At 36.4% G+C, this 27,457-nt stretch overlaps 4 protein-coding genes across 5 annotated transcripts in view; all 4 read left to right on the top strand.

Annotated features, from left to right (window-relative positions):
* The window catches only part of LOC106129274 (fibroblast growth factor receptor 2), a 78,155-nt gene extending 70,073 nt beyond the window's left edge, over nucleotides 1-8,082 (top strand). For both annotated transcript variants that reach the window (XM_013327784.2, XM_013327786.2), the window contains exons 9-14: nucleotides 477-543; nucleotides 1,221-1,374; nucleotides 2,213-2,476; nucleotides 3,660-3,852; nucleotides 6,831-7,042; nucleotides 7,752-8,082. In XM_013327784.2, coding sequence (XP_013183238.1) covers nucleotides 477-543; nucleotides 1,221-1,374; nucleotides 2,213-2,476; nucleotides 3,660-3,852; nucleotides 6,831-7,042; nucleotides 7,752-8,017 — 1,156 coding nt within the window. In that variant the 3' untranslated portion in view covers nucleotides 8,018-8,082. The remainder of the gene's footprint in view (nucleotides 1-476; nucleotides 544-1,220; nucleotides 1,375-2,212; nucleotides 2,477-3,659; nucleotides 3,853-6,830; nucleotides 7,043-7,751) is intronic.
* Nucleotides 8,083-9,062: 980 nt separating this feature from the next.
* LOC132902389 (uncharacterized) lies at nucleotides 9,063-11,122 on the top strand. The gene is made up of 2 exons (XM_060947314.1): nucleotides 9,063-9,172; nucleotides 10,147-11,122. Coding segments are annotated over exons 1-2 (630 nt in total). The 5' UTR covers nucleotides 9,063-9,171; the 3' UTR covers nucleotides 10,776-11,122.
* Nucleotides 11,123-12,013: 891 nt separating this feature from the next.
* LOC106129225 (protein TsetseEP-like) lies at nucleotides 12,014-12,808 on the top strand. The gene is made up of 2 exons (XM_060947418.1): nucleotides 12,014-12,037; nucleotides 12,374-12,808. Exons 1-2 carry the CDS (start codon nucleotides 12,014-12,016, stop codon nucleotides 12,806-12,808), a joined length of 459 nt encoding a protein of 152 aa, XP_060803401.1.
* A 3,027-nt stretch (nucleotides 12,809-15,835) lies between these two features.
* LOC106129276 (BMP and activin membrane-bound inhibitor homolog) overlaps nucleotides 15,836-27,457 on the top strand; it is a 64,819-nt gene continuing 53,197 nt past the window's right edge. Inside the window, exon 1 of the mRNA XM_013327789.2 lies at nucleotides 15,836-16,248. Coding sequence (XP_013183243.1) covers nucleotides 16,146-16,248 — 103 coding nt within the window. The 5' untranslated portion in view covers nucleotides 15,836-16,145. The remainder of the gene's footprint in view (nucleotides 16,249-27,457) is intronic.

The following is a 27,457-nucleotide window of genomic DNA, read 5'->3' on the forward strand; positions in this document are numbered from 1 at the left end:
ACATGCCGTTACACTGATAAAAGGGAACCTAATTCAGTTCGGATGAAGTTTAGTACTTTTTCATAAGAGTCTTGATCCACACATAGGTATAATTAAATTATACAAAATCTGTTGTGCGATTTTGAGGGATAAGTTAGTCAGTTACCTTTCATATAATATTGTGCACTGTGGTTTCCAGCACCAATACAAAAAAGAGTAGGATCACTCCATCTCTTTCCCACAGATATCGTAAAAAGCGACTAAGGGATAGGCTTACAAACTTGGGATTCTTTCTTTAGGTGATGGGCTAGCAACCTGTCACTATTTGAGTCTCAATTCTATCATTGAGACAGATAGCTGAGCGTGGCCGATCAGTAAATACTGATCGGCCACGCTCAGCCTGTTGGCTCTGTCTGCCCCACAAGGGATGTAGACGTGACCTCACAAGGGATATGTATTTATGTTTGTATTAAAAATATGTTTGTCATTGTCTGCAGAGACGCTGAGGTAGCTACAAGAGGGCAGTTTGAAGAGAGTCCACTGTACGTCCATAAAGAAATTGAGGTAAAATTCATTCATTCATTCATGTAATCACGTCTATATTCCTTGCGGGGTAGACATAGCCAGCAGTCTTGAAAGACTGACAGGCCACGGTCAGCTGCTAGGCTTAATGATAGAATTGAGAATTGAGATTCAAATAGTGCTTGCCCATCGCCTTTAAAAATCCCAAGTTTGTATGCCTTAGTCGCCATTTAAGATACGCAAGATATTTTTGAGGTAAAATCTACAAGAAAATTTTCATACCTCTTCCATTCTCGGAATAAATAGGAAAACATCGTAAGGTATTATTGCACATTCAGACAACTAGATGTGTAACCAAAACCAGTAGGTATGGATTTAGGTCTCATAGTAAAGGTCGGAGGTTGGACGGGAGTCGCTTCGCATAAAAACCTGACTTACGCAATAGAGAGATAAAGAGAGAGATAAATGCCAGGAAGATGATGACACGGGGTAGACAGAGCCAGCAGACTTTAAAATACTAAAATTCTACAGTTTTATGTTGCAATTTATATAGTGAGAAGTTGCTAGCCCATCGCCTAAGAGACCCAACTTTAAAAGCCATTCCCGCTTTATTGACTCTTACAATATTTTCACGCACGGGCTTACTTATACTATTGGCTCTGTCTAACCCGTTAGGGATAAAGACATAACCTTTGTATGTATATGTTCTTCAATTGCAGAGTGACGAAGAAGGTGGTGACCAATGGGAAGTGCGCAGGAGTAGGGTTCATTTGGGAGTTTTGATCGGGAGTGGTGCTTTTGGCAGGGTCCATATTGCTCAGCTGGACACGCCTAGCGGGGAAACTGTCACGGTGGCTGCCAAAATGCTGTCAGGTATAAGAGTTAGTTATATATTGTGAAGTTGACGTTGTTGTAGAAAATGCTGCAGTGCAGTTTGTTACCGCTTCTTCTGCACTGACGCCTTGGAAGCGGCAGTAAACTTAGTTTTAAGTAATTTATTTGGCGTCAACCAATGTTGTTAAAACATATGTACGTTTTGACAATTATTAAGCGATATGAAGTATCCTATAATAATGAATAAACATTTTGAATTTGAATCTTGAATTTGAATTTGAGTTATTGTTCTAGTTAGGTAGTAGTTCTTACAAATCAATACGTAGGCACTTGGAGCTGAAAGAGCTGAACACATGTTGTGAGAAAATATATGTACCTACGTGTCTTTGCCTTTTTAAAGTGATGAATAGTAGGAGCCGTGTGGTTCCCGGCACTAATAGAAAATAGGACCACTCCATCTCTTTCCCATGGATGTAGTAAAATGCGACTAAGGGATAGGCTAATAAACGTGGGATTCTTATTTTAGGTGACGGGCTAGCAACCTGTCACTTTATATGAATCTCAATTCTATCAGTAAGCTAAACAGCTGAACTTGGCCTATCAGTATTTTCAAGACTGTTGGCTCTGTCTACAGGTTTTGTCTAGAAAATACCGATAAGTATTGTATAAGTAGTGGATATATCCCTTGCAAAGTTTACCCTGATTATATGTATAAATAGCAGAAAGCTTTAGGCCTCTAAGGTCCAATTAATTCAAAGTTCATTGATCAAAACGAACACCGTACCGAACCATCTACTGATTATTCAAAAGGTGTTATGTTTTCCTTCCTAAAAACTAAATAAATGTCTATAAATAAATTGAATATTTTCAAACACAGAAACCGCAGCCGACGAGGAGCTCCAGGACTTCCTTCGGGAGATCACGATGTTGAAGCACGTGGGCTCCCACAAGCACGTGATCCGTCTGATCGGCTGCTGCACCAGGAAGACTCCTCTCATAGCGCTTCTAGAACACGCTCCCAGGGGAGATCTGCTGTCTCTGCTGAGAGCGGCCAGGGGGAAACGTAGAGTGGATCAGGGGTCTGGTGTGACGAGGCGGTTGGACAGCGACGCAACCACGCCTAGGGCTTCGGAAGCTGATAGTAAGTATTCCGTTCATCCATCCATTCCATTCAAGCCATCATAAAATTATTATTTTATGACGTAGGTACTAAATGGTATAAATGTGCCGTGTAGTTCCCGGCACCCAATAGAAAAAATAATAGGACCACTCCAACTCTTCCCCATGGGTGTCGTAAAAGGCGAGGGATGGGCTTATTAACTTGAGATTCTTCTTTTAGGCGACGGGCTAGCAACCTGTCGCTTTATATGAATCTCAATTCTATCATTAAGCCAAACAGCTGAACGAGGCCTATCAGTCTTTTCAAGACTGGTGGCTCTGTCTACCCCGCAAGACTGTTGGCTCTGTCTACCCCGCAAGCATATAGACCTGATTATATGTATGTACTAAATGGCGAAGCTATTGTTTTCCATTTTGTCACTCATTTGCTACTTGTATCCAGAATCCATTGTGTATCCAAAGCCAGTGTGTTCTTTTACAATTTATCAACCCCTTGTGGCAGTACAATATGTTTGTTAACGCCTTAAGAACATTGACACCTAGTGAAACGGTCGCATAAATTTTTCTTGTATTACACTTTACTAAAAACTTAGGTATATTTTATTAAATTGTGTAATAAAATTTGGAAAACGCCTAATAAATATTAAGTGGCAAATGTTTAGAAATAAAATAAAGCCTTTTGCTCCGGCTACTCACACACAACAACCTACAAAATTGCCTGCCTTACTATTCAGGTTTTAACTGTTACATATGTAAGTTACTTTGTTTCATTATTGCCTCTTTTTACTTAGGATTTACGGTTTTACTTAGGTTTTAAGAACTTTAGTTCTCATAAAAATACAATGGTATTTCAGTTACTGAGAAACCCTGCTTACAAATAAAAACTTTAAGTTACCTTCTGAAGGTATATTCTATCTCTGTGCATAATTTCGTCAAAATCGATAAGTATACAGCAGTTTTTGTGTTCATTTGTTGCAAACAAAAAAAAGACAAATATTTCTCTTTTTTCTTTATAATCATATTAGGGATGCGTGGTTCTACCCACGTAAATCAAACATTCCAGATATATCGCGTTCCTGCAGAAATTTCCAAAATTCCTTTCTTAAAGCGGATATTGAGTAGTCTCAATCTACCTTCACGATAAGTAAGTGAGTGAGTGTTTTCTCATTTATATGTATATATATAGATTTCGATAAATTTTTCAGCCGAATACACGAACATAAGCGACTCCGACCCAGCCCTCAGTGAAGACAAGCCTTGTTTCTGCGATCCTCCGAGACCCGGCCACCACTACGTGGCTGAACCAGCTCTCCACCTGGACGGGAGTACAATGAGAGATTACGCCCTACAAGTCGCTTTAGGGATGAGACATTTGGAGGAAAGAGGCATAACGCACAGGTAAAATTACATACATACATAAAATCACGCCTCTTTCCCGGAGGGTAGGCAGAAACTACCTCTTTCCACTTGCCACGATCTCTGCATATTTCCTTCGCTTCATCCACATTCATAACTCTCTTCATGCAAGCTAGGTAAGATTACTAGAACAATTTTTATGAAATTAGTTCACGTGTAAATATTTGATTAATATAAGGGTACTTTTATCCCGCAATTCTCGGGAGCGAAGCCGCGGCACGCAGCTAAGACTTATATAAATACTCAAATTTAGAAACGTACCTACTATGTTACTGTAATTAAACTGCTGTACATCATAATTCTATCATTAAGCCAAATAGCTGAACGTGGCCATTCATTCTTTTCAAGGCTGTTGGCTCTGTCTACCCCGCAAGGGATAAAGACGTGACCATATGTATGTATGTATGTATGTAAGTAACTTTTAAGATTTTGAATTGAATATTTAGGACAGATCGCAAAGATTGGCAGCGCCTCAAAATTAGTTTAGGCCTTTTGGTATGGGATAATAAATTTCGATAAGTACTTAGGTACCTACATTATTTGAAGCAAAAAAGTAAAAAGATGAACTAGATAAAATTAATACAAATCATATAATTTAATAATATATACATATTATTACTTGTTTTCTGGTTATCTTTCTTATGGTGCTATAAAGAGTTTATCTTTCTTTAATAAGACTAAATGCAATAAAAGAGTAAAGTATCCGAATACCGATCACGGAATGTTTTTGTAAAATGAAACGTAGGTAGGTATCTGCAAAAACAAACCGATAAAAAATTAATATACAAAATGTAAATCGCTACGTATTTCTAAGGTGGCACCGGGAAATGCCCGGGACTTTCCGGGAACCAACGGACATCCCCAGAGCTTCAGTTATATTTAATTCATGTACCCCGGGGCCTCGCTCGGGGCTCGAAACTGTAAATACTCTTTAATGTTGTTTACATAGACGGGAACCAATTGAGGAGCATATTAAATTAACTTTCTTTTGACTTTCCAAAACCTTCAGATCTTTTTAGGAGCGAAATATAAACATTGCGCCGCTGAAATGTGCCCGCCAGTCATTTGACGCTCATTGTACAGTACAAGTCGGTCAAAGAAATACATGTTGTCAATATTGTAAGAATGCAAATATTGTAAAGAGAAACGACGAGTGCCTTGTGGTTCCCGGCACCAATAAAAAAAAGAATAGGACCACTCCATCTCGTTCCCATGGATGTCGTAAAAGGCGACTTAGGGATAGGCTTATAAACTTGGGATTCTTCTTTTAGTAGGCGATGGGCTAGCAACCCGTCACTATTTGAATCTCAATTCTATCATTAAGCCAAACAGCTGAACGTGGCCTATCAGTCTTTTCAAGACTGTTGGTGCTGTCTACCCCGTAAGGGATACAGACGTGATCATATGTATGTATGTATGTAGAAACGATTTGTACTTTTCTGCCTACCTACTGATTTTCATTTGTAAGGAATAAACCCAAAACTATACTGAATAGACCTATAAGAGTGAAATTGTGAGAATATCTTTCGGTAACGGCGCTCTGGAAAAACCTAACCTGAACTTTTAACTTGAACATTACACTGCCTGTTATGACTCGAGCATGACTTGACTCAACGCAAAATCTTTGGTAAATATTATTGCTACAATAAAATTATCAGGGGCTGAATTTCTAATTGGCTTATCACGATCACGCCTAGCCCAATTTGCCAAGAAAATCCTACATTTATTTCTTGTCTCCATCCCTAAGGCGGTACACACAGTATATATTTATTTATTTATATTTATCAGTCTAGAATAACGCAAGGCCAAGTTTAACTGATAAGCTTACAGTTTGAATTGACAGTTATAGGAACATTGAACTACTGACATTTTGCGACACCCTCAACCAAATGTAAACTGCTCTAGCAAAAATATCTCGTACAAATCAACCGTACACATCTTTAAAGTTTATTCATAGAAATCGAATTTTATAGAACAAAGCACGCGTAATTTACAAGGATCGGTACGGTATTCCTGTCAAAGCGTTTTTTCTCTCATATTGTCCTTAATTTGCTGAATGTCAATAAGGGCCCTTGGTGCTCAGTTTTATTTATTCTCTCTGGAATTCTGCCGGTTAATAAGAATATTAATGGAATTGACGTTTATGAAGTGAGAATAGAAAAAACAAAGTCGTTATGAAATTTAAGAATAATTTACATAGACAATATACTTAGTTAGCTGTCTAAGTAATTTCTAGAGATAAACAAAAAGAAACACAATGTAGAAATAAGTACAAACCAAATTATAATATATAAAGTATATAGTAACAATGTAACCAATACTAAATATGCGGGCTTATAATACTTATATTAAGTATATAGTTACAATGTATATAATACTAAATATGCGGGCTTATTATCCCTATGGGACCTTTTTAGACAGCTATTAAGTCTCCAATTATGTGATTGATCTGAGAATAGTCTTACACCGATGAGTAAATCGTTTTATTCGTAAAAATAGGTTTTAATTAAAAGTACTGACTGTGAGTTAAGGATTTCTGCCAAAATAAAACGAGATTACATGGATCGCTTTTTTTATTTAGAAAATACTAGCTTTTATCCGCAGCTTCGCCCGCGCGAATTAAGCGCCACCTACAAAAGAGTATGCAGAGATCGTGGCCAGTGGAAAGAGTTAGTCTCTGCCTACCCCTCCGGGAAAGAGGCGTTATTTTATATGTGTACGAGTATGTGTATGTACAAATGAATACATGTTTTTCGCAAATGCAACGAGAACTGTAGTTTGTCTCGGGATCAAAAGTGCCCTAGGTCCTTCTTCAGACTCATAATTACATATACCTATACAAAATTTCAAGAAATTTTGTTCAGTAGATAACGCGTGAAAAGGCAACAAACAAACAAACTTACTTTCGCATAAACACGTCGCGTGAGTGTCTGTAATAAACAACTTTATAATTCTTCCAGAGACCTCGCCGCTCGTAATATTCTGGTGGACGGAGCTGGTGTGCTCAAAGTTGCGGACTTCGGACTCTCCCGTACCGGCGTTTACGTTCACACGCGGGCCAACCCTGTGCCTTTACGATGGCTCGCCCCTGAAGCAATACTGCACTCGCAGTATTGCACCGCAAGTGATGTGTGGGCTTTTGCAGTTCTACTATGGGAGATTGCTACGTTAGGTTAGTCATTTACTATAACTGAGTTCTACATACATACATATGGTCACGTCTATATCCCTTGTGGGTCTTGAAAAGGACTCGAATTTGGACCGCCAACTTCAGAGTCTCACGCGCTAACCACTCGACCATCGAAGCCGTGAGACTGATAGGCCACGCACGGCTATTTGGTTTAATGATAGAATTGAGATTCAAATAGTGACAGGTTGCTAGCCCATCGCCTAAAAAAGAATCCCAATTTTGTAAGCCTATCCCTTAGTCACCTTTTACAACAACCATGGGAAAGAGATGGAGTGGTCCTATTCTTTTTTGTACTGGTGCCGGGAACCACATGGCACTACTAACTGATTTTTAAGCTTCGTGTAAAAACCTTATTCACCCATGAACCATTGACGGCCTCTGCGGCGCAGCGGTAACACGCTTGTCTGTGACACCGAAGACCCCGGGTTCGAATCCCGGTCAGGGCATGATGAGAAACGAACTTTCTCTGATTCTCTGCACAACATCCTTCTTAAGAGGTGAATATAGGTATTCTTTTTTTAGGCGATGGGCTAGCAACCTGTCACTATTTGAATCTCAATTCTATCATTAAGCCAAATAGCTGAACGTGGCCTATCAATCGTTTCAGGACTGTTGGCTCTGCCTACCCCACAAAAGATATAGACTTGACCATAAGTATGTAATAATCAAACCGGCTTGTGTATCATTTCAGGTGGATTCCCCTACGCTGAACTGAGCAACCACCAAGTGCCAGCATTCCTGGCTGGCGGCAGCCGGCTCCCAAAGCCAGCACGCGCCTCTCCGCGCCTCTACCAACTCATGGTCGAATGTTGGTCCAACGACCCCAACGATCGGCCAACATTTGCACAAATAGTGGACAAACTCACGGCCCAAAGACAACTTTATGTGGACTTAGAATGTGTGCTCCCGCCCTCAGAAGAAGACGTGGCTTTAGAATATAATTTCACATCGTCATAGGTGTTTTTAAGACTGAATAATTTATTTATCTAATAGATTTTGCACAATAAATGGTATCAACAATTTGTTTGTTTATTTTATTTTAAGATAAATTACGTACAGAAGCAAAAATATTAAACAAAATCTATCAAGAGCAAGAGCTGTTCCGAACATGGTACATTGGTTTAACTGTCTCATGATAACATATTATATTCTGTGAATACGTTCTTAATTCAAGTCACATTAAAGCTCAAGTTTAGAAGGACATTATCATTACTTTCATATAGGTATGTCTTGAAAATATTTGGAACCTAACGGCCTACATCATTGTCCGAGGTGGGATTTGATCACTATACCATACTTAGCACACTTTTAATCGCGCACCTTACCATTTCGACCAACGGCGCTCAATAATTTTAGTTATTACAAGAAGATGTGTGAGTAATATGTAGGTAATCACTCTATAGTATAAATAAATAAATAAATATATACGGGACAAATTACACAGATTGAGTTAGCCTCGAAGTAAGTTCGAGACTTGTGTTACGAGATACTAACTCAACGATACTATATTTTATTATAAATACTTATATAGATAAACATCCAAGACCCAGGCCAATCAGAGAAAGTTCGTTTCTCATCATGCCCTGACCGGGATTCGAACCCGGGACCTCCGGTGACACAGACAAGCGCACTACCGCTGCGCCACAGAGGCCGTCAAAATCAAAGTCGCTTCCTGCGTCTGTCCCTGTGTATGTATGCTAAGATCCCGAAAACTACATGACGGATTTTAGTGCACTTTATTTTTTAAAAGATAGTGTGATTCAAGAGGAAGGTTTATCTATAAATGCTACTCGTGCGAAGCCGGAGCGGGTTGCTAGTGAATAATATATCATAAAATGTAAGATCATCATTCTGAGTATCGAAATCAAGAAAAGCAGAAGGTGAGGTCTCATAGTATTAATATGTACACGTAATGAAAGTAGGTATTACAAATATTCTACCACATGTTAAATAACTGCGTGCTTGAAAGAATTTAATCAGCTTTGTTTAAAATAGAGTTTGTGATAAGCAGAGCGTTTCCTCTATCACGTCACAAAAAATGCTGGAACAAAAATAACGTGTTTCGTCCGATTTCTACGCTAATTTTAATTCAGGAATATTGTTAATAAAAAAGTAAGTCTTAATATCTTTTAATCGTTATTATCAATTTCCTCTTTTTTTTCATAATATCGGATGTAACGAACTTAACGTTATTGGGCAAGTTGGTGGTCAAGAAAATAAAACATAAAATTTATAATAAAAATAGTTAAAGAGATCATGACTTATCTTTTATAAATATACATAGCATTTTCCCTTAGTTCACTCTCAAAATTTTAAATTAGATTCAATTCAAAATCTCTATTGCAAATCATTATGTATCAATTGAATTACAATCAAACGAGTACCAACTTAATTAAATTGAAAAAAAAAACGCTTGCCGTTCCAGTCATAATTTTGCAATAAATGTATTGAAATTGAAATTAATGATGGAATTGAGATTCAAATAGAGACAGGTTGTTGGCCCCTCGCCTACAAGAAAAATTCCATTTTATTTAGTATCTCCCCTCCCAAAAGAAGCACGAAAGCAGAATAAATGCAGTGGAAATGAGAGCGTTAAGGAGTATGATGGGTGTGAAATTGAGTGACAGGATAAGGAACAGCGTGATAAGGGAATGTTGTGATGTGAAAGAAGATGTACCATCATGTGGAGGGGATGAATGAAAGCAGGTTGACTGAGCAGATGTACAAGGAGAGTGTGGAGGGAAAGGTCGAAGTGGGAAGACCTAGACGAACGTATCTTGATCAAATTAAGGACGTCTTGGTAAAGGGTCAGGTCAAAAGTACCCGAAACCGCTGAGCTTGTATGAAGAGAGTTATGAATGTGGATGAAGCGAAGGAAGTATGCAGAGATCGTGGCAAGTGGAAAGAGGTAGTCTCTGCCTACCCCTCCGGGAAAGAGGCGTGATTTTATGTATGTATGTATCTCCCCTTACCCCGTCGCCTTACTGTGTAGTCTTCATAGGTTCATTATTCTGATATTTATAACTTCAAAGCTCACAGGGCTTGCTAAAAGTTTCTATTTTTTTTGTGTTTCTTTTATTTTCCAGTGACCTTAGGGTCAGTACTCATCATCGCCATGTTCATTACTTCATCAGAAGGGGGAAGATGGGAAGACGACCCACTTGTTTTCATAGCGAATCCAATCGAATCCCAAATGCCGAGCCACTGGGTCCCTATGAGCCTCGTCAAGCTCATCCTTACAGGCACAACCACAGAAAGGGTTAAAATAAAAATGCTGAAAAAGAAACTTCCACTACCATCCACTACTACCACTACAACTACTACAACAACCACCACTCCAGCACCGGCGCCAACAACCACCAAAGCGGTACCACCACCGCCTGATCCTCCAGCACCTCCCCCGACAGAACCATCTACAGAACCACCTACAGAACCACCAACAGAACCACCAACAGAACCACCAACAGAGCCACCAACAGAACCACCGACGGAACCATCAACAGAACCTCCACCTCCACCTCCACCTCCACCAGAACCGGAACCGGAACCGGAACCTGAACCAGAACCTGAGCCAGAACCAGAACCGGAACCGGACCCTACAACGAAGAAGAAAAGGAAACCTAAAGACAGCCATGATAACATGGCTCGCTCTGGATCAACTGCTCCTATTAAAATATCAAAATCAACTTCATCTTTCTCACCTGAGAAAAAGTAATCTACGCTTAAGATTTCTTTATCATTTGAACCATCAACTACATCTCAGGATTCGTAATCATAATTTAAAGTAGCCGAATAACAAAAATACCGGTTGCAAAACCAAATAAAAATATAAAAAAAGCCCGTGTAAACCACTCCCTACAATATCCATTTCACGCTGTAGGAAAACAAGTGAACTTTATTATATGTAAGATTTCTTACAACTCTTCACCTGGGGGCCCTTCACGAACTATATACACTTTTTATTAATTATCAATGATAGAACACAACTTTCAAAGGGCAATAAGTAGTGAATACAAAATGTACGAAAACACGTAGACCTCATGAATAGAATAGAATAGAAAGATCCAGCGTGAGTTTTGTTAGCTTAACGCTGTTACTGAAGTCCAAGCTGCGAAACATTATGGTTTTATTTTTATAGTTTAACTTTATAAGTTTTGCACAATAAATGGTATTAATTACTTTGTTTGATTTATTTCTGTCATAAACTTCAAAATCTCAAAGTTAATAACAGCAGCAGGAAGAGAAAGAGGTTAAATTGACATGTAAATTTAAGTTAATATGCCACGACTTAAATTTCTCTCCCATCATACTTAGCAAGTTTTTGGAAGCATACTCTAGGCTTCTTTAAAGCTCTGGATTCTAAAAGCACTATTATTTATAAGGCGAGAAATAATTTTACAATTGCGGAGGTCAGATGGAATTCGCTTCGTTAAGAAACCTGACTTAACCAGAATATTCTCTAACTCTAGAATATTCGATTCCTGGATGCTATCCAGTGATGATCCTTATGGCGGTAAATGCGGCCTACCTACGAACCAATGCGATTCAAAACTAGAGTCACAATCGCGCTAAAAAAGTGTCCGCGGCAAAACTCTACTCTATAGTTGATCGAAGCATGCTTGTTACAATTATTCCGCGAAATTTTGAAACACTTTTCGTAATAATAGGAAAAATATTGCGTTGTGGCTCTACCCCGTTAATAAAGTATGTACGAGTATATTTATCAACCTTTCAAATGTGTTTAAATTAGTACGACAAATCATACAAAGGTGCACGAAATGACCATTCTGCATATGAAAATTCAGAAGTACAGAATGTCCCATAAGAAGGTGTTGCGATTTTTTTACCCATATAAATTCACTTTTACAGTTATTTTAACTTTGGTTGAGAGAAATTTAATCAATATTGTTTAAAATTTAGCTTCTGTGATAAGCAGAGCGTTTCCACTTCCAAATGGCAAACAACGCTGAAACAAAAGTAACGTGATTTTTATTTGATTTCGACGAATCTCATTGTTGAATAAAATGCAGGAAGATTGTTAAAAAAAGTAAGTTTTGAATCATTATTTTCAAACAACTTTTTCTTTCTTATATCGATAAATGAAATGTAAAATTCGCCCTGTTAAACCCACTTGGGTTGTTTCCTTAATCATAACTTCATCAGAAGGGGGAAGATGGAAAGACGACCCACTTGTTTTCATAGCGAACCCGATCGAATCCAAAATGCCTAGTCACTGAGTCCCTATGAGCCTCGTCAAGCTCATCCTATCAGGCACAACCACGGAAAGGGTGAAAATAAAAATACTTAAAAAAGAAACTTCCATCACCATCTACTATTACTAGCACAACTACAACAACTACCACCACTACAACAACAACCACCCCAGCACCAACAACTGTTCCTCTAGGGCCTCCACGAACAGAACCATCCACAGAACTACCTACTGAGCCTCCCTCTCCTCCCCCAACAGAAACTGCACCGAAACCGGATCCAGAGCCTGAAGCAGAACCTGATCCAGAACCAGAACCAGAACCAGAATCGGAACCAGAACCAGAAGCGGACCCTACAACGAAGAAGAGAAGAAAACCTAAAGACAGCCATGATAACATAGCACGCTCTGGATCAACAGCTCTATTAAAATCCCAAAATCCACTTCATCTTTCTCATTTGATTAAGTCATTTACGCTTGGGATAGCTTTATCATCTCAACTATCAACTACACATAATACAGAAACTGTGATCAACTAAGTACACGTCATTATAATTTAAGATGACGCTTTGAAGATTTTAGTTACAAGACTTACAAAGACACCTATTTTCCTTATTGATTACATTCTCAAAATACATGTCAACCAAATTTTTATTATATGTAACTCTGTGAAGATATTTAAGCAATATGAGTTGTAACTATGAGGAAACCTATCTGTTCCAAGAATCGTATTTTACACCGTTGCAACAGTGCTGCTATTTCTGGTCAGGGGCGTTAGCAGGCGCAATGTGCGTCAAAATTTACGATGTGGAAATGAACACATTACTTAATTACAAAAACTTAGTTTTGGGATTCAGTATTAGAGAAGCTGATGTTATGTAGTTTTTTGCAAGTTAACGCTAACTATCTAACTTATATAAGGCGCCTGCGCAGGGCGCCTGCGCCGGGCGCTTGCGCTGGGCGACGGCCTGTTATACTGATAACATTATTTACATGAACAAAAACAACTATTCAAGCAATACTTTTAAATTTTATGGTATTTCTGTTGAACTTTTCCACAAGAAATTTTGATGACTAAGTTTCAAAAAATTTGGTTGTCTTCGGTCAGTCAGTTAAATCCTTTGATAACATTGAGGTCCTAAAACAAGAAAATAATCAACTCGACATAAGACTAATAGTTTCTTCACTTAACTTCGGGAATATCTATAAAGCTGCTAAATTAGCAGGCGTGACGCGTGCACAAAATTATTACCTAAGTAGGGTTCAAATAAATCTTACTTTTGTGCTGCTCTTGATTTTGAAAGATTTTAATGGCAGAGTAGTAACAATGGAAATAAAATCGAGTTAACAATTTATTGACGATTATGTACCATTATAATATATACTATTGTAGTACTAGTATATAAATATAGAAGTTTATCAATATGATTAATTATACTATGACGTAATTCATCCTCGTGCATCAAAGTTAAGAAACACGTTGGAACATGATCCAACAGGACCTCACAGCAACAGAAATTGTCTTTTCATGTTCCCAGCGTCCAACTTGTTCAAATATTAATTCATATAACCATTGTATTGTTTACCCAAATTCCTCAATCTTATCTCTCCGATCCTGCCCCCATAGGATAGCAAACGAAACGCCGCTTTATCGCGCGAAAACTATCGCTGTCCCGTTTCACGTCATAATAAAAAGCGAGACAGCGAGATTTCTTCGCGCGTTAAAAACGGCGTCGCGTGGGCCGATATAGAAGCTGTTGAGTCAGGCGCCACTTTTTTATTGATACCGGCGACAGCACTCCAGTCGGATCGTAAATTACTTATAATCACTCATTGAAAACAGTTAGGTTTTACAATATTGGAAATACATAGAATCATAATTTGTATTATCATTATAATAAAAAGTTTGGGAATATATTAAACGTTCTTTAACATCATTTTAGAATCGTTTTAGATATTGACATAATTCTATCGGACACGCCATATTAAACAAGAACAGTTCTATCACGTAAATGTTTATCTGCCAAATAATAAAATCTTTTGTAGTCACGTATGGTAAAGGTATGAATCTATTCGTTTGTTTTCTATTACGATATAATACGACTAGTATTCTGCGTTTCTAATAAGTAGTTCTTAGATCAATAATGTTTCTAACCCTTTAAAATAATAATTATATGCGTACTTACATACTCATGTCACAGCAATGTCTATGACCATTAAAATATTAATATGCATGGGTTCAACGGGACCATGCCTTTGCCTTTGGTCGCATTCCAAAGTCGATGATACAAAGGCAGACGGATTCCGTTCTTTAATTTTTTCAACTCTACACTCCTTTGTCTTTTGTTTATGGTACTTGTCTTCGGTTTAAAAATAAATGTACAGAATTTTAAATACCGTGCAAGTACTCGTTATAAAGGTTGTTAACAATTTTTGAAGCGTTCTTCAATTTTCTATTATTGCAATGTTGTTGAAATTTGTTAATTTATTGGCATAGTAAAACCGTAAATATTTAAGTAACTATGCTGTTCATATTATTTATGCACTTACTAACAACTTATCCAATGACATCTATCACTCAATATATTTTGCATTGGCTTACAATTTCGTCAAAAATTGATATAACTTTTTTTTTTGCTTGTAACTTTGTAGGTGTTTACTTTGGATAATGTCTTTAAGTGTTATTGAAACTCCATGATGGAACCCTTTTTGGACCTTTTACATACTTACATGCGCAAACCGGGACCTCAGTTACAGTTATCAAACCTATGTTATCTGGGGTATACAAATGGTACTTCGAAGGTAATCATTGGATTTAAATATTTACTTGTAATAGTGGCTATTGACGCTATTGTTAAAAGATTGTGGTACCGGCCACTAAAAAAGTTTATCGTAAACGTAAATGCGAAGAATGCCGACCGCGTGGTCGCCACTCGCCACTGGCCACAAACAAGCGCCGGCTACTATAAAACTGGCGCCATGCGCTTGCGCATTTTAGCTCTTATTACATAGAAGAAGTATTGATAGAATGAACTTAGTTGCAATACGTGTAAGGTTTACTTTTGTTTAACATAAGTGGGCTTTATTATAACACCAACAAAGCACCTGCTTTGCTAGTGTTGTATATTTGAGGTGAAGTAATATCGATACAATACGTTTAGATATTTTATTTTGCAAGCTACAAGTTGTAAAAAAGTAATAATGATTGTAATCTTTGAATAAAATATAATACAAGTTGCTTTTTTGATGCTATCTATTATATATATATTTATGATTATATTTAGTATCAAAAAGCAACTTGTATTTTTAGATTACAATAACTAGGTTTAGTTCTTATCGATAGGTATGATATAAACTGCGTTAAAAAATAATGAAAATAGTTCTCAATCAAACCCTGTGACCAAAAAAAAGAATTTAATAATCTACCTATTCAACATTAAATTAACAATATTAAAGGAATTCGTAATCGAAACTCGACATTAACATTTTTATCGACACACGGAATCACTATTTGCCGGCGTCCGATTTGCCGACCCGAGCCCGACCATTGGTTGGCTGGCTGGCGTTGCAATTCCTTTTCTTTCTTCTTCAGTCGAGTTTTGTTCGCTCGGTGGGAGGACGTGTCGTCGCCCGACAAATTAATGTACACGCGTGTTCGTTTTTCTCCGTAATAATTTATGTAAAAAAACTGTCACAAATAACTCATGTGCCACAATAAAGTGTAACAGTGATTAATTAAGAAGTTTATAGTACAATAACTGTGATTTTTGTACCCAAAGTTATATTTTTAGACGGGGTATATTTTTATGATGCGTGTTCTTTAGGACGGTTAGTTATGTTGACTTGGTTGTGTGATTAATAGTTTTAATTGGTACCATGGCGGTCATTAATTTCAGCGTGTGTTTAGTACTTGTATTGTACCAGCTTTCAGCCGTTTATGGTGATGAAGTGTCATCGGAGGCTGGATTGAGCACCTCAGGTGAGAACCCCATACATTTAACTACCTACCTACCTACTTAAAATTTATAATGTGTATGTATAAATAAACCTTTCTTTGTATCCTGGATCCCAGTATAGCACAGAGATAATAGATCCTTACTCAATTTCTTATTGTTGTTAAATCAAACTGGCCTCACTTATAACTTCTTGTAATATTAGTCCTACCTACACTTACTTCAGTGTCATTTCCAAAGTTTTTTTTTAGGTTCTACGTGACAGCTATGGGATGGGAAGGATTTTATATTCTTAACTAACTAGAATCATTAATTTCGATTGTCTTAATTGAATAGCTTTTCTTACACGGCAGTATTCCGAACACAAATGCCAAACTATTCTACTGATACTATTGACACACTATTGGTTCAATTATATCTTAGAGACATGAGTCTAATAATAGGTATACGGTAAGTGCCTTCTAAATATACCTACGTACCCAATATAAGTATGTAGGTACCCACTTACCTACTTACCCATCACCTATCCTAAACGAGTTTTTTTTAGAAAATTCTTTCTAAAAAGCAACCAGGTAGGTAGAGTCCTGTACAATAAGAGATAGGTATAACTGCTCTTTCGCTAGAATGCTGATTCCATAACCAGGTCACTTTGAAGCCCTTAGTGTGTGTAAGATGTCGCTCGTATGGTGATCCTTCATCCCTGAAGACAAAGGTTATGTAGGTAGGAACCATGAGGTTTTTAGTGTCAAAGAATCTGGTATCAACTGGAAGACATGTAGTGGTCCTAAGTTTAAGTGTCGAGAACCATATTAATTTTTTTTAAATCACTAGGTAAATGCAACCAAAAATTAAACAAAAGACGCAAGCAAAGCCGCAGGTAATTGATAGCAACAGGAGAGCATCAAATATAACCAAATCTGTATGGGTCAGAGTTTATCGGGCCGGGGTCAAACGGACCTTGTTCGGAACATTTTATTTTTATCGCTAGTGACGCAGTTCTTATCAGCTACAGATTTTTGTACAAATTTTGCCGCTTAAAAAATACATACACTCTTACCTTTTTGCCATCTTATTTTCGATCTAATTAATTATCATCACACTCAGATATCAACACATAGGTCGCCTACAAGTTTATCTCTTTGAAGTCTATAGAGTTTAGAGTTATACATATTAAATGTCCACATAACAATAACAATTTTCTTTCCTTATTCCATTCACTCGACGAATTATTTGTATTTCCCAACTCATTATCATAAAGAAATCCCACAATATTCCTTCAAATAAATAGGTACCTACTAACAAAATTCCTGAGAAAATAACTTGTTACTTGGAATAACCTGATAACTCAAGGGTTTACCACGAAAACCGGCCATTTCTCCTGAACCTAGACCCAACAGAGACCGATAAAACCCATCAGATTAGCGTGCTTATTGCAGCCGGCGCCATCTTATCAGATAGGTGGTTATCGATTTGTGACGTCAGGCGGTATCTGCGACAAAATCGTGTTGTAATTCGGCTGTCGTTATATGCAATCTCATCTCACAAATTGTCTGGATTTAAAGCAAGACAGGGAAGCGGTGTCTTTATCATATAGCTCCTCCGATTGCGTCCAAACCTCTCTGGAGAGGAGACCAGGGTGCGTCTTTGACCATGACCCTGCATTGGGCAAGTCAAGTTTCTACACGAAGCAACTCCAGTCTGAACTCTGAAACCTTTGTTAGGGCAAAGGCCTTCGCTTTTCACCTGCCACCTTTATTGAACAAAGCTTTTTAATACTTTTTTTATTAAAGACCTGCAATTGTAAACGTGATATTTAATTTTATAAATCATTAAAAATAAAACGAGTCTACTCACTTCACAAATACTTAACAACAATGATTGCTATCACTCTAATTTGTTAAATGTGAAGTTTATCTGTCAACAAATAATTAAAATACAATAAAGATATTCATTGTATATCTAGCCTTAGAAGCATTGTCAATTGTAATTACCCGATTAAAATTATTAAATTCACTCCAATAAAGTCGTATTTCTAGTTCCATAATGTGTAAAATTGTAGGTACTTAACCTATTAAATATTGATTAAGAAAACATGTATTTTGTCACGCAATATCCCCATTTTTGATAAAATCATCATACCTACCTAATTGACAACATTGTTATCTTTAGAGATAGTTATCAAAATTATATTTAGGTATACGTTTGTCATTTATAACTAAACCGAAAAAATCCTGCCTTTATGTCGCGTTGCCGAGAATTATATGAGAGCCAAAACGGAAAATTCGTAAAAAGCCTGAAAGCTTTAAACACTAGGCCCTGAAGCATATCAAAGCAAACGAAAAATGAGAGAGTTATAATGAACTGTTCAATATGTCTGGGCTTATAAGTACTTAACTAAGTATAAACCACTTACAACAAAGAAACGGTATGTCATGTAGTTGCAAATGATAACATGTGGTCTCTTAGTTCCTTTAATCAAATATAATATAAGCCGTGTGGTTCCCGGCACCAATACAAAAAAGAATACAACCACTCCATCTCCCATGGATGTCTAAGGAATAGGCTTACAAACTTGGGATTCTTTTTTAGGCGATGGGCTAGCACCCTGTCACTATTTGAATCTCAATTCTATCATTATGCCAAATAGCTGAACGTGGCCATTCAGTCTTTTCAAGATTGTTGGCTCTGTCTACTCCGCAAGGGATATAGACGTGACCATATGTATGTATGTAATCAAATATAATTTGGCCTACCCTTTTAACAATCTATGTATGTACCAATATGATAGGAGGGTGGTCCAAAAATAGCGGAAACCACACGAAGAATTGCATTTGCATCGTCTCAATTACACTCCGGACATGCTTAGGACGCGCTATCAGAAATCTGATTACCCAGAAAGCTTACTCCCCAGTCAGCAGGAGTCTCAAGCAGACGCAACTTGATATGCTAGCATTTTCGCTACCATCCAGTATGTACTTGGCCTTACAATATCGATTAAACACCAACGCACTTTTATTTTCTTAGGTATCTCATATTTGACTATACTTTGTAAGGAATTGTCCGCTTGATACTCCCCAGTCAGTAGAGTTCCAGGTCTTTCTAGACGACGAAAGGATTAGTCAGCTTTTCCTATTCACATGTTGCTGCCTTCAACATCCCTCTAATACTTACAAAACTAACAGTTCCAAGTGAAATTGATAAAGAATGTTGACTTAATATGACTAATGAGGTGTAAGAAATCTGTATGATAAGCTACTATTTTTTTTTGATTCAAATTCAAAATTTTTATTCATTACTATTGGATAATTCATATCGCTTAATAATTGTCAAAACGTATGGTTTAACAACATTGGTTGATTTCTTTTTCTGTTGATTGGTTGGTAGATTTCTGCGTATGCGCAAACTATGCACACGCCAGAGTATTTATTTATGATTAAAACTTTGTAAAAATGCGAAAATGTTATCACGGTCTCAATTCTACTGGCCATTTTTAGCGTCTTTATCATCATGGACGGTTTGACCTGTCTGATAAACCCTCTTATTTTGGCCAAATAGGTATACCTATACAGATTTTACGCCTGTAAATGTAACAAGATTGTGTGTAAGAAGATCATGTATCCTATCTCGGGTCTGCTGGAAGAGATTTCTTTTGAAATAAGCAGAACCTTTGTAATTTTGTTTCTTGTGTTTATCATTCTCGATGTTTTCTGTGTACATAAATAAATAAAAATAAATAAGATTTTTGTAAAATCTGGTGACAATAAATCAAGTCAATTTCACCATACATCTAAGAAGTCATGATTTATGAATTGTAATAGTAAAATTTAGGATCAGACTATAACAGACAAACCATATTATCTAACAATAAACACAAAAATCGTGTGACTACTATGAAAAAAAATATGAAATCAACTTACAAAATGTATTGGCATTAGGATAATTACACGTTAATTGAATATCTATCATCTATCGAACTCACACAAAATGGGATATACCTACATAGAACAAACTAACTACTGTTTAACGCTTTTAAGTTTTATAGCCACTTGTATAACAACAAAGGTACTAAAAACAGGCTTAATCACTGATTCGTTATTGTGATGTCAATACGTAATATCCGTGATATTGTTTGGATCGAGTACGAGACTCATACTCGTAAGTACTCATGTAATAGAAGAGAAAGCTAGTGTTTTACCTACATAAGTATCTACTACTTGTTGTCTTGTTGCGTGATGTAATTTGTAATGTTTATCAGATACTTGTGACGGGTTGAAACCGAAATTTAATTAATCCGAAATAATATAATCTGATCAAAGCTTAATCTATAATTAGACTTCTTCGATTCAAGTGGTGTTGATTGGAGTTCCTCTTATTTTCAGTTTAGAGAAACATTTCTTTTGTTAGAAAATCAAATTCAATTCGTCCTAATTATTATCCTTATTGTTCAAAAACATTGTTTTTCTCTTCCACATTTAAGTTGTCTTCTGATGAAACAAATGTGCATTCCAAATTCAAACGATTAACCCTAAAAGTCCTTATTGGTTTTTGAATCTGGAATACCGTTGCGTCACCGGCGCCGTCTGCCGCCCCGACTCCCGGGCCCGGCGCGCACATGTGCCGATGTTTTTGTGCTCCTGCACCACTTGATATGAATAGTTCTGAGGGACCCGCGGGGACTATTTTGACTGCCTTGTATCAATTAGCATTTGCTTTGGTTCAGTAATCCCTTGTTTGAAAATGAAAGACTATGGTAATCCTTCAAAACGCAAAAAGTTAAGGTTTAATACATCTATACTAATATTATAAAGCTGAAGAGTTTGTTTTGTTTGTTTGTTTGTTTGTTTGTTTAAACGCGCTAATCTCAGAAACTACTGAACCGATTTGAATAATTCTTTCACTGTTAGATAGTCTATTTATCGAGGAAGGCTATAGGCTACATTTTATCCCGGATTTCCTACTGGAAACGTCAACAATGCAGGTGAAAGTTGAATGAGTCGGCCATCTGCGAGCTTTCCACGCGAACGCTGCGCAAACCAACAAAGATATAGTAAAACAATGTACTAAAGATGTGAAGTACTCATTTTTTGCCACAAAAAAGTCCGCGAGAGCATATATCTATCTCTTAAGGTTTACTTACAATAACCACTTTTATGTTCTTTTTTAAGATTATTTTTTCATTATGAACATAAGTTATTTTGAAACCAATTTTCTTTAATTCAGTATTAATCCTTATCCAAATAAATATGTATAATAATTTATTACTTTCGGCTTTTCATGTAGACTAAAATTGCCATTTACAGTATATAAATCAGACGAATAGGTTTTGAGATATAGTCGTTATAAGCAATTTGCAGCGAAACATTTAATACGGCGAACCAGCGTTCTTTCTAATACGCGTGACCGCCTGACTATAATTGATAAAGCCGAGGAGGATGTTTGCAAAAATAAATATGATGCCCAAAATAACTATTCCACGCGGACGAAGTCGCGGGCACAGCTAGTTTGAAATAAGAATGTTTATTTTGGAAGGCATTCGTTGACAAATGCTCGTATCATATACTCCAGAAAGGACCATGTTAAAAAAGTGCTTACCTAAATAAAAATAAATAGCGAAAACAAAACTTGGCCACCAACAAAATTAAGAATCTGCTTAAAACTAAACATATTTAAAAATCGAAGTTTCAATCCAGCCAGCACAATGGACAAATGAAACAACATACCTATTTTACACCAATGCGATAAGATTAGCCTATTTACGACCCGAAAAACTTTCTAAGGAAGTGAATCACAGATTACGAGCAAAACAAATACCACGGGATGAAGTGATTTTCATTTGACGTCATTTGCCTCTTAAAGATTATCTTCCTGCCTAATTCTATATTGATAGTGAAATTCTCGTAAAAGATATGTATTTATGTAAAACATAGGTCGATGAAGAAAATTTATCAAAAATAGATAAAGCTTCAAAAAAGCTCAAAACAGTAATAGTTAGTAGTCATAGGTTTTTCGGCCTTATGACGTCATTACCGATACCATCGCATGTCAAGCGATAATTACTACCTGATATTTTTTCATAGACAAGGGTGTACAGTCGGCTTAACAGTTGTCTGGCGCCAAAACTTGCCGACACAAATGATGAGCCACTCCGAATTTAATCCATTTTCAACCATATCAACTGTTGTTAAGGTTTATTTTAAGAGAACATAGATACGAGACTAAAAAGGGGGTTGCTTCTTGTATCGGTTACTTTCGTTTTTTATAGCTCCACGCCATTATGTATCGTCTGTGTGTTTGTCATGACTATACTTGTTGACAGATGCAGTGTACACCTGTTAAAAAAATATAGAATGTTACTTGAATTTTACTCTTAATATCGAAATAACGACGTATCTAGAAATTATTCAGTACAACTACATTGCTAAAGCACCAGTTAGTTTTACCGGTTTTGCTAAGTTGAGAATTTTTTTTTTATCTTCTGGAGTTAGTCCCGATTGCATCCTCACTTCTCTGGAGAGGAGACCGAGATTGTGTTAGTCAGGGTATTTACACAAAGCGACTTTCTTTACCCGAGCGAACGGTGAGAAATCAAACTTTTAGGTTGCGTGCTATTTTTTTATCTTTGAGCATTTTTCTTTTTTTTTTGTAGCTGTAGTGAGCACAAACAAAAGTTAAGAGCGATTGCATTGTTTTAGTAGGTTATTGTACGCGTGTTTATGACCGCAGATGCGTCATGCACTGAAGATCACGAAAATTAACGAGAAAACGCGGATGTCCACGAAATGTTATTATTAAGTGGTTTTCTGAAATCGTCTTATGATTTTGGCGAGAGATTCGGTTTCGAAAAATGTCGCCGTATTGCCAGAATTTTTTATTGTTTTCAAAATTCAATGTTAAAGTTGTTGCTGTTGATTAAAATGGGACTTTAGCGTTCGTGTTTATACGATTAGTCTTATATAAGCATTGGTCTCTATCGCACGATAGCTCGTCACTCACAACTCTTCCATCCCTTTCTTTGTATATATATTATTGTATAGAGTTTGTCGTATTGTTTCCTCTTTATTACATTCTTGTCTCACCACGAAATACGTTTCCTTTTATATTTTCATTCGTTTGAGTATCAGTTTGAAAGATCCATGTTTTGCATCCGACAACTATCAGCTATAATTGTAACACGGTGATAAAGCAACAGGTAACCTGACTCCGACAATGGGCTACTAGTGCGTAACTAACAGTTGCAACCGACTTCCGCCGCACGCCGGAAGTGTGGCGCCAGTGGCGCTTGCGCCGCGGTTTCAGCGATTCACATTACTGCTGCCGTCCCGGACGGACGTCGCGGTTGGCTGGCCCTTAAATTAATTAACTCTATCCTGATAATGATGTTTTATGAGACGGAAAATGTTGTTCGTTTTAATAAATTCAGTTTTATTTGTTGTTTTTTATGAATTAAATTTATAAAAGAACGATTTTGCAATTTTATCTATTTGAAAAAAGAAAGATTTATTTTTAAATTGCAAAACGGCGCTTTTGCAATTTTCAAATTAAGATAGGTAGATATAGGTAGGAAAAGATAGGTATATAGATAGGATAAAGGATATTGAAAAAATCAAAGCTTCAGTACATATTTTATAAAATACAGTATGCGCAAATAAAACCACCTACCAAGTTATTATTCAAAAATCATCTAGTTACAGTTCAGTTTGATTAATTTCTACTTGTAAACCATAACTATCGAATCGAGTTAGAACAGGATTTTCAGGTTAACGGTAGCAACTTCGTTCTCTCTTCCTGTATTTTATGTTCTCTGCTAACGAGAACATTTACAAACATCGATTGCTCCACTACCAAAGCCATTATTACTTAAAATATTTATGATAATGTAAAATCTTGCCCTATAACAGTTAAAATGCCTTGCGAAATTTATATGGGCTCACTTCTCCTGCTTGCAGTTATACTATGACTATTAATTTACATTATCGTATTTATATATACTTTCGATTCAGTCTTATTATACGAGCCGAAGTCTATATAAACACTTTCTAGAACCGTACTGTTACACCTGTAAATTGTTTTGGAACTGGATAAGAGTTCCTGAAATTTGTCTGTTTAACTATCCATTCATACCAATTTATATGCGAACGAAGCCGTGCCTGGATAATAGTATAGAATGTTTTATTTCGCAATTTTTTTTTTTTTTATAATTCGAGTATAGTAAATAAGGGTTCGCATTTAAAAGTAATTTACCTAATTTAAATACAATTTAGTGCCACAATTTAATTGATGTATAAACCGCAGGAAAATGGCGGTCGGCCATCACAATTCACATAATCGTTAAAAATCTTGATTACCTACCAAGTGGGTAATCAACTTTCAAATGGAATTTGACCACGCCGACCATAGATTTTGAGATACGTATATATCTTCTATGATTTATTTTGTATCACATAAAATCAAGGGTGCAAAGTTTAAGTTCCTTTTATTTTCGCCCGCAAAGGGATTTCATACAAGTCGGTATGAGTATTTTAAGAAACAGAATTTTTCAATAACCAAAGGATCATTCATCATCATCATCGGTTGACTGGAAGATTGCATTAGCGATAAGTCCGCCTTTGTACCATCTCTATCTGTTTTGTGCTGTTTTATATGTTTTACTTTTTATGGTGCAATAAAGAGTTTTATCTATCTATCATTTAGCTACAAATTGAAGAACAAAGTCTTGAGTCTTGAAGTTTCGTACTATAAAAATTCACCACAGCACCTCGACAATTACCGAAGTTATTTCTATTTATCCAAGCATTATCTGCTAAAAACCCTTTCAAATGGAGTTATCATGATCACCATTAATCTTGCTTGTCACGGAGTTTTGCAATGCACTTGCTAAACAGCCACTATGTATGCACAGACTGTACGCATGTCTTTATGTATGTACTTGAAGGTGACTGGACAGACAAGCCGCAAACCTGCCAGCTATAAAATATTTATGTCACACCCGACCACATAGCGCCTATAAACTGTAACTGCCATGGTACTACCCTTTTTGTGAAACAAAGTCGTTACTGACACCCATTCTCGTTAAAAATCTTAATATTTGCGTAAAATTTATTGTGGATCTTTTTAAGCCACTTGGACATTTAGTTCTTCAGTCTCATCTAAATGTTCCTGGCGTTTTCTTTAGCAGTTCCCCAAGAATCAAATTGACTCTAGTCCGTTGAACGGAATTAGATAAAAGCCACGCTAAGTACTTATTCACAAAGTCACTGTTTTTACTGTAGGGCAGTATAAACATACGACATAAATGTAGAATATAAGGCATTCTGGATATTGACTTAAACGAACCTGAAGGAAGCCGACTTGACAACTGCGTGGGCTAACGCAGCTGTAATAAATATTTCAGTGTCAAAATCACGCTTTTGTAAAAGGAGTAAACCAGTAGTAGGAGACAAATCCGATAAGTTATGAAGACTTGTATTGAATAGAAAAGCTTTGCATTTCATCTTAAGTTTACGAGCTATAAATGGCTCTAATACTGTATTGAAATTAGATGACTTTACTCAACTAACAACAACCCAAGAGCTACTTGATAATTGGTACTTTGAATTGGCCTCCATCGAGGCGATAAAAAATAATGTCATGGCACTACGTTTAATTCTATGCACTTCGATACGAATGTGTAATGTGTACTTTGCATTAATGCATTTCAATCTTCGATCAGTGTCGTAAAGGTTCGCACACATCAATGGGTCAGTGTTGTAACTCATGTCAAATATTGTGATTCAGACTGAAGTGAAGAAGCTGTTGATGGTTTAATTTTCCGTCCCAGATATAACCCAGTAACAATTTTTACATTTAAGAAATTAAAAGGCGTCACTTAGATTATTATAATTCTGCTTCCTTTTATTTGAAGATCCAAAATTTTTTACCGTTGAAATATTTATGAGAAATCTCATAATTTGCTGAGAATTTTGCTCACGTAAATGTTTTGAGTTCGGAAGTATGTTGTTCACCGAACAGTTGTTTGTGAAATATATTTATTACTTCAGCCGTGGGTGGTCTTACAGTTCTTGATAGAAGCATCTCTTCACAGATAATAGTTGCGTCATTCGCGGGATCAGAGTGTGTTTTGATAGAGGCTATTTGGAGGCTATTTGTTTCGGGGCTATTCAAATACAAACTACTCTACAACCATAAAACTGTGGATAAAATTAGTTTCGATTCTTGCAATCATTAAAACGAAGAAATCCTATCAAATGAACTAACAAAACACGACCAAATAATTTCTGTTAGACTGAATGCATCTGGCCCATATAAGGCCAAGACATTCGATGATTACTTCGCTCGAATTTTAATCGAGTCGTGCTGTTACACTAATGACATCGAGTGATTTAAAATCGATTTCAAAGTCAGCTTACATTCAGGTATGCAGTTTCGTTTTTGCTTGACAGTAATCTTTCAATCGAATCGTTCGCGATTATTTGGAATGCTTTCTTATGCTTTCAAAAGAACCTGATACTATTTTGTCTGTATTTTTTTTGTTATTGTTATTTTCTGTATCATGTTTTCTTGTCCTTTATTAAACGTCCCTTCACTTTATTTTCTATGATTCGTGAATAATCATTCTGATTGAAACAGGGAATGAAGTCTAACTAGCTGCTAGTTTGAGAAATGATCTTGATTTGTTCTTTCAACTTTTATTAAATGATTCTATTGAACGAAATTACATTGCAATGTCCAATTGGTGTCAAAAATAGTATGTTAATTTTGGTCTGTGATTTGCCAATTCTCAACACCTCAGAATTTAACACCTACACAAACAAGTGTATTACAACTTAATTAATTTGTATGTAATCTGTGTGGTTAAATAAGGTGTTGATTGACAAGTTGAACGTAGTTTTAATAACGTAAACTAATTATGTACTCATTAATGTATGTGTACGTCATAAGTCTATAATAATGCGAATTGAGTTAATTATTAATAATTTCTTCTGTATTTCACCAGAATATTAATAATGATGCAAGTATCCACTAAGGCTATTCTTACCTATGGTTGAAGCCAATGTTGGCGAATCCATTAAAAAAATCAATAAACTAGCTATTATTTCTTAACTACAATACAAAAGTCATACTGGTTTAGTTCATAAAATAATAAATTAGAAGTTATGTTATGACATATAACAAATAACTGATTTTCATTGTATAATGTGACAACACAAATAACAAAGCAATCAATGCTCTAACAAA

The sequence above is a fragment of the Amyelois transitella genome, chromosome 13, assembly GCF_032362555.1.
Source record: "Amyelois transitella isolate CPQ chromosome 13, ilAmyTran1.1, whole genome shotgun sequence".
Lineage (NCBI taxonomy): Eukaryota > Metazoa > Arthropoda > Insecta > Lepidoptera > Pyralidae > Amyelois > Amyelois transitella.

Excerpts from the sequence above, each read along its gene's own strand:
- LOC106129225 (XM_060947418.1), top strand. The coding sequence starts at position 12,014 with ATGGCAAACAACGCTGAAACAAAA. Across the intron at positions 12,038-12,373 it reads CAAACAACGCTGAAACAAAA|AAACTTCCATCACCATCTAC; the intron begins GTAACGTGATTT and ends TACTTAAAAAAG.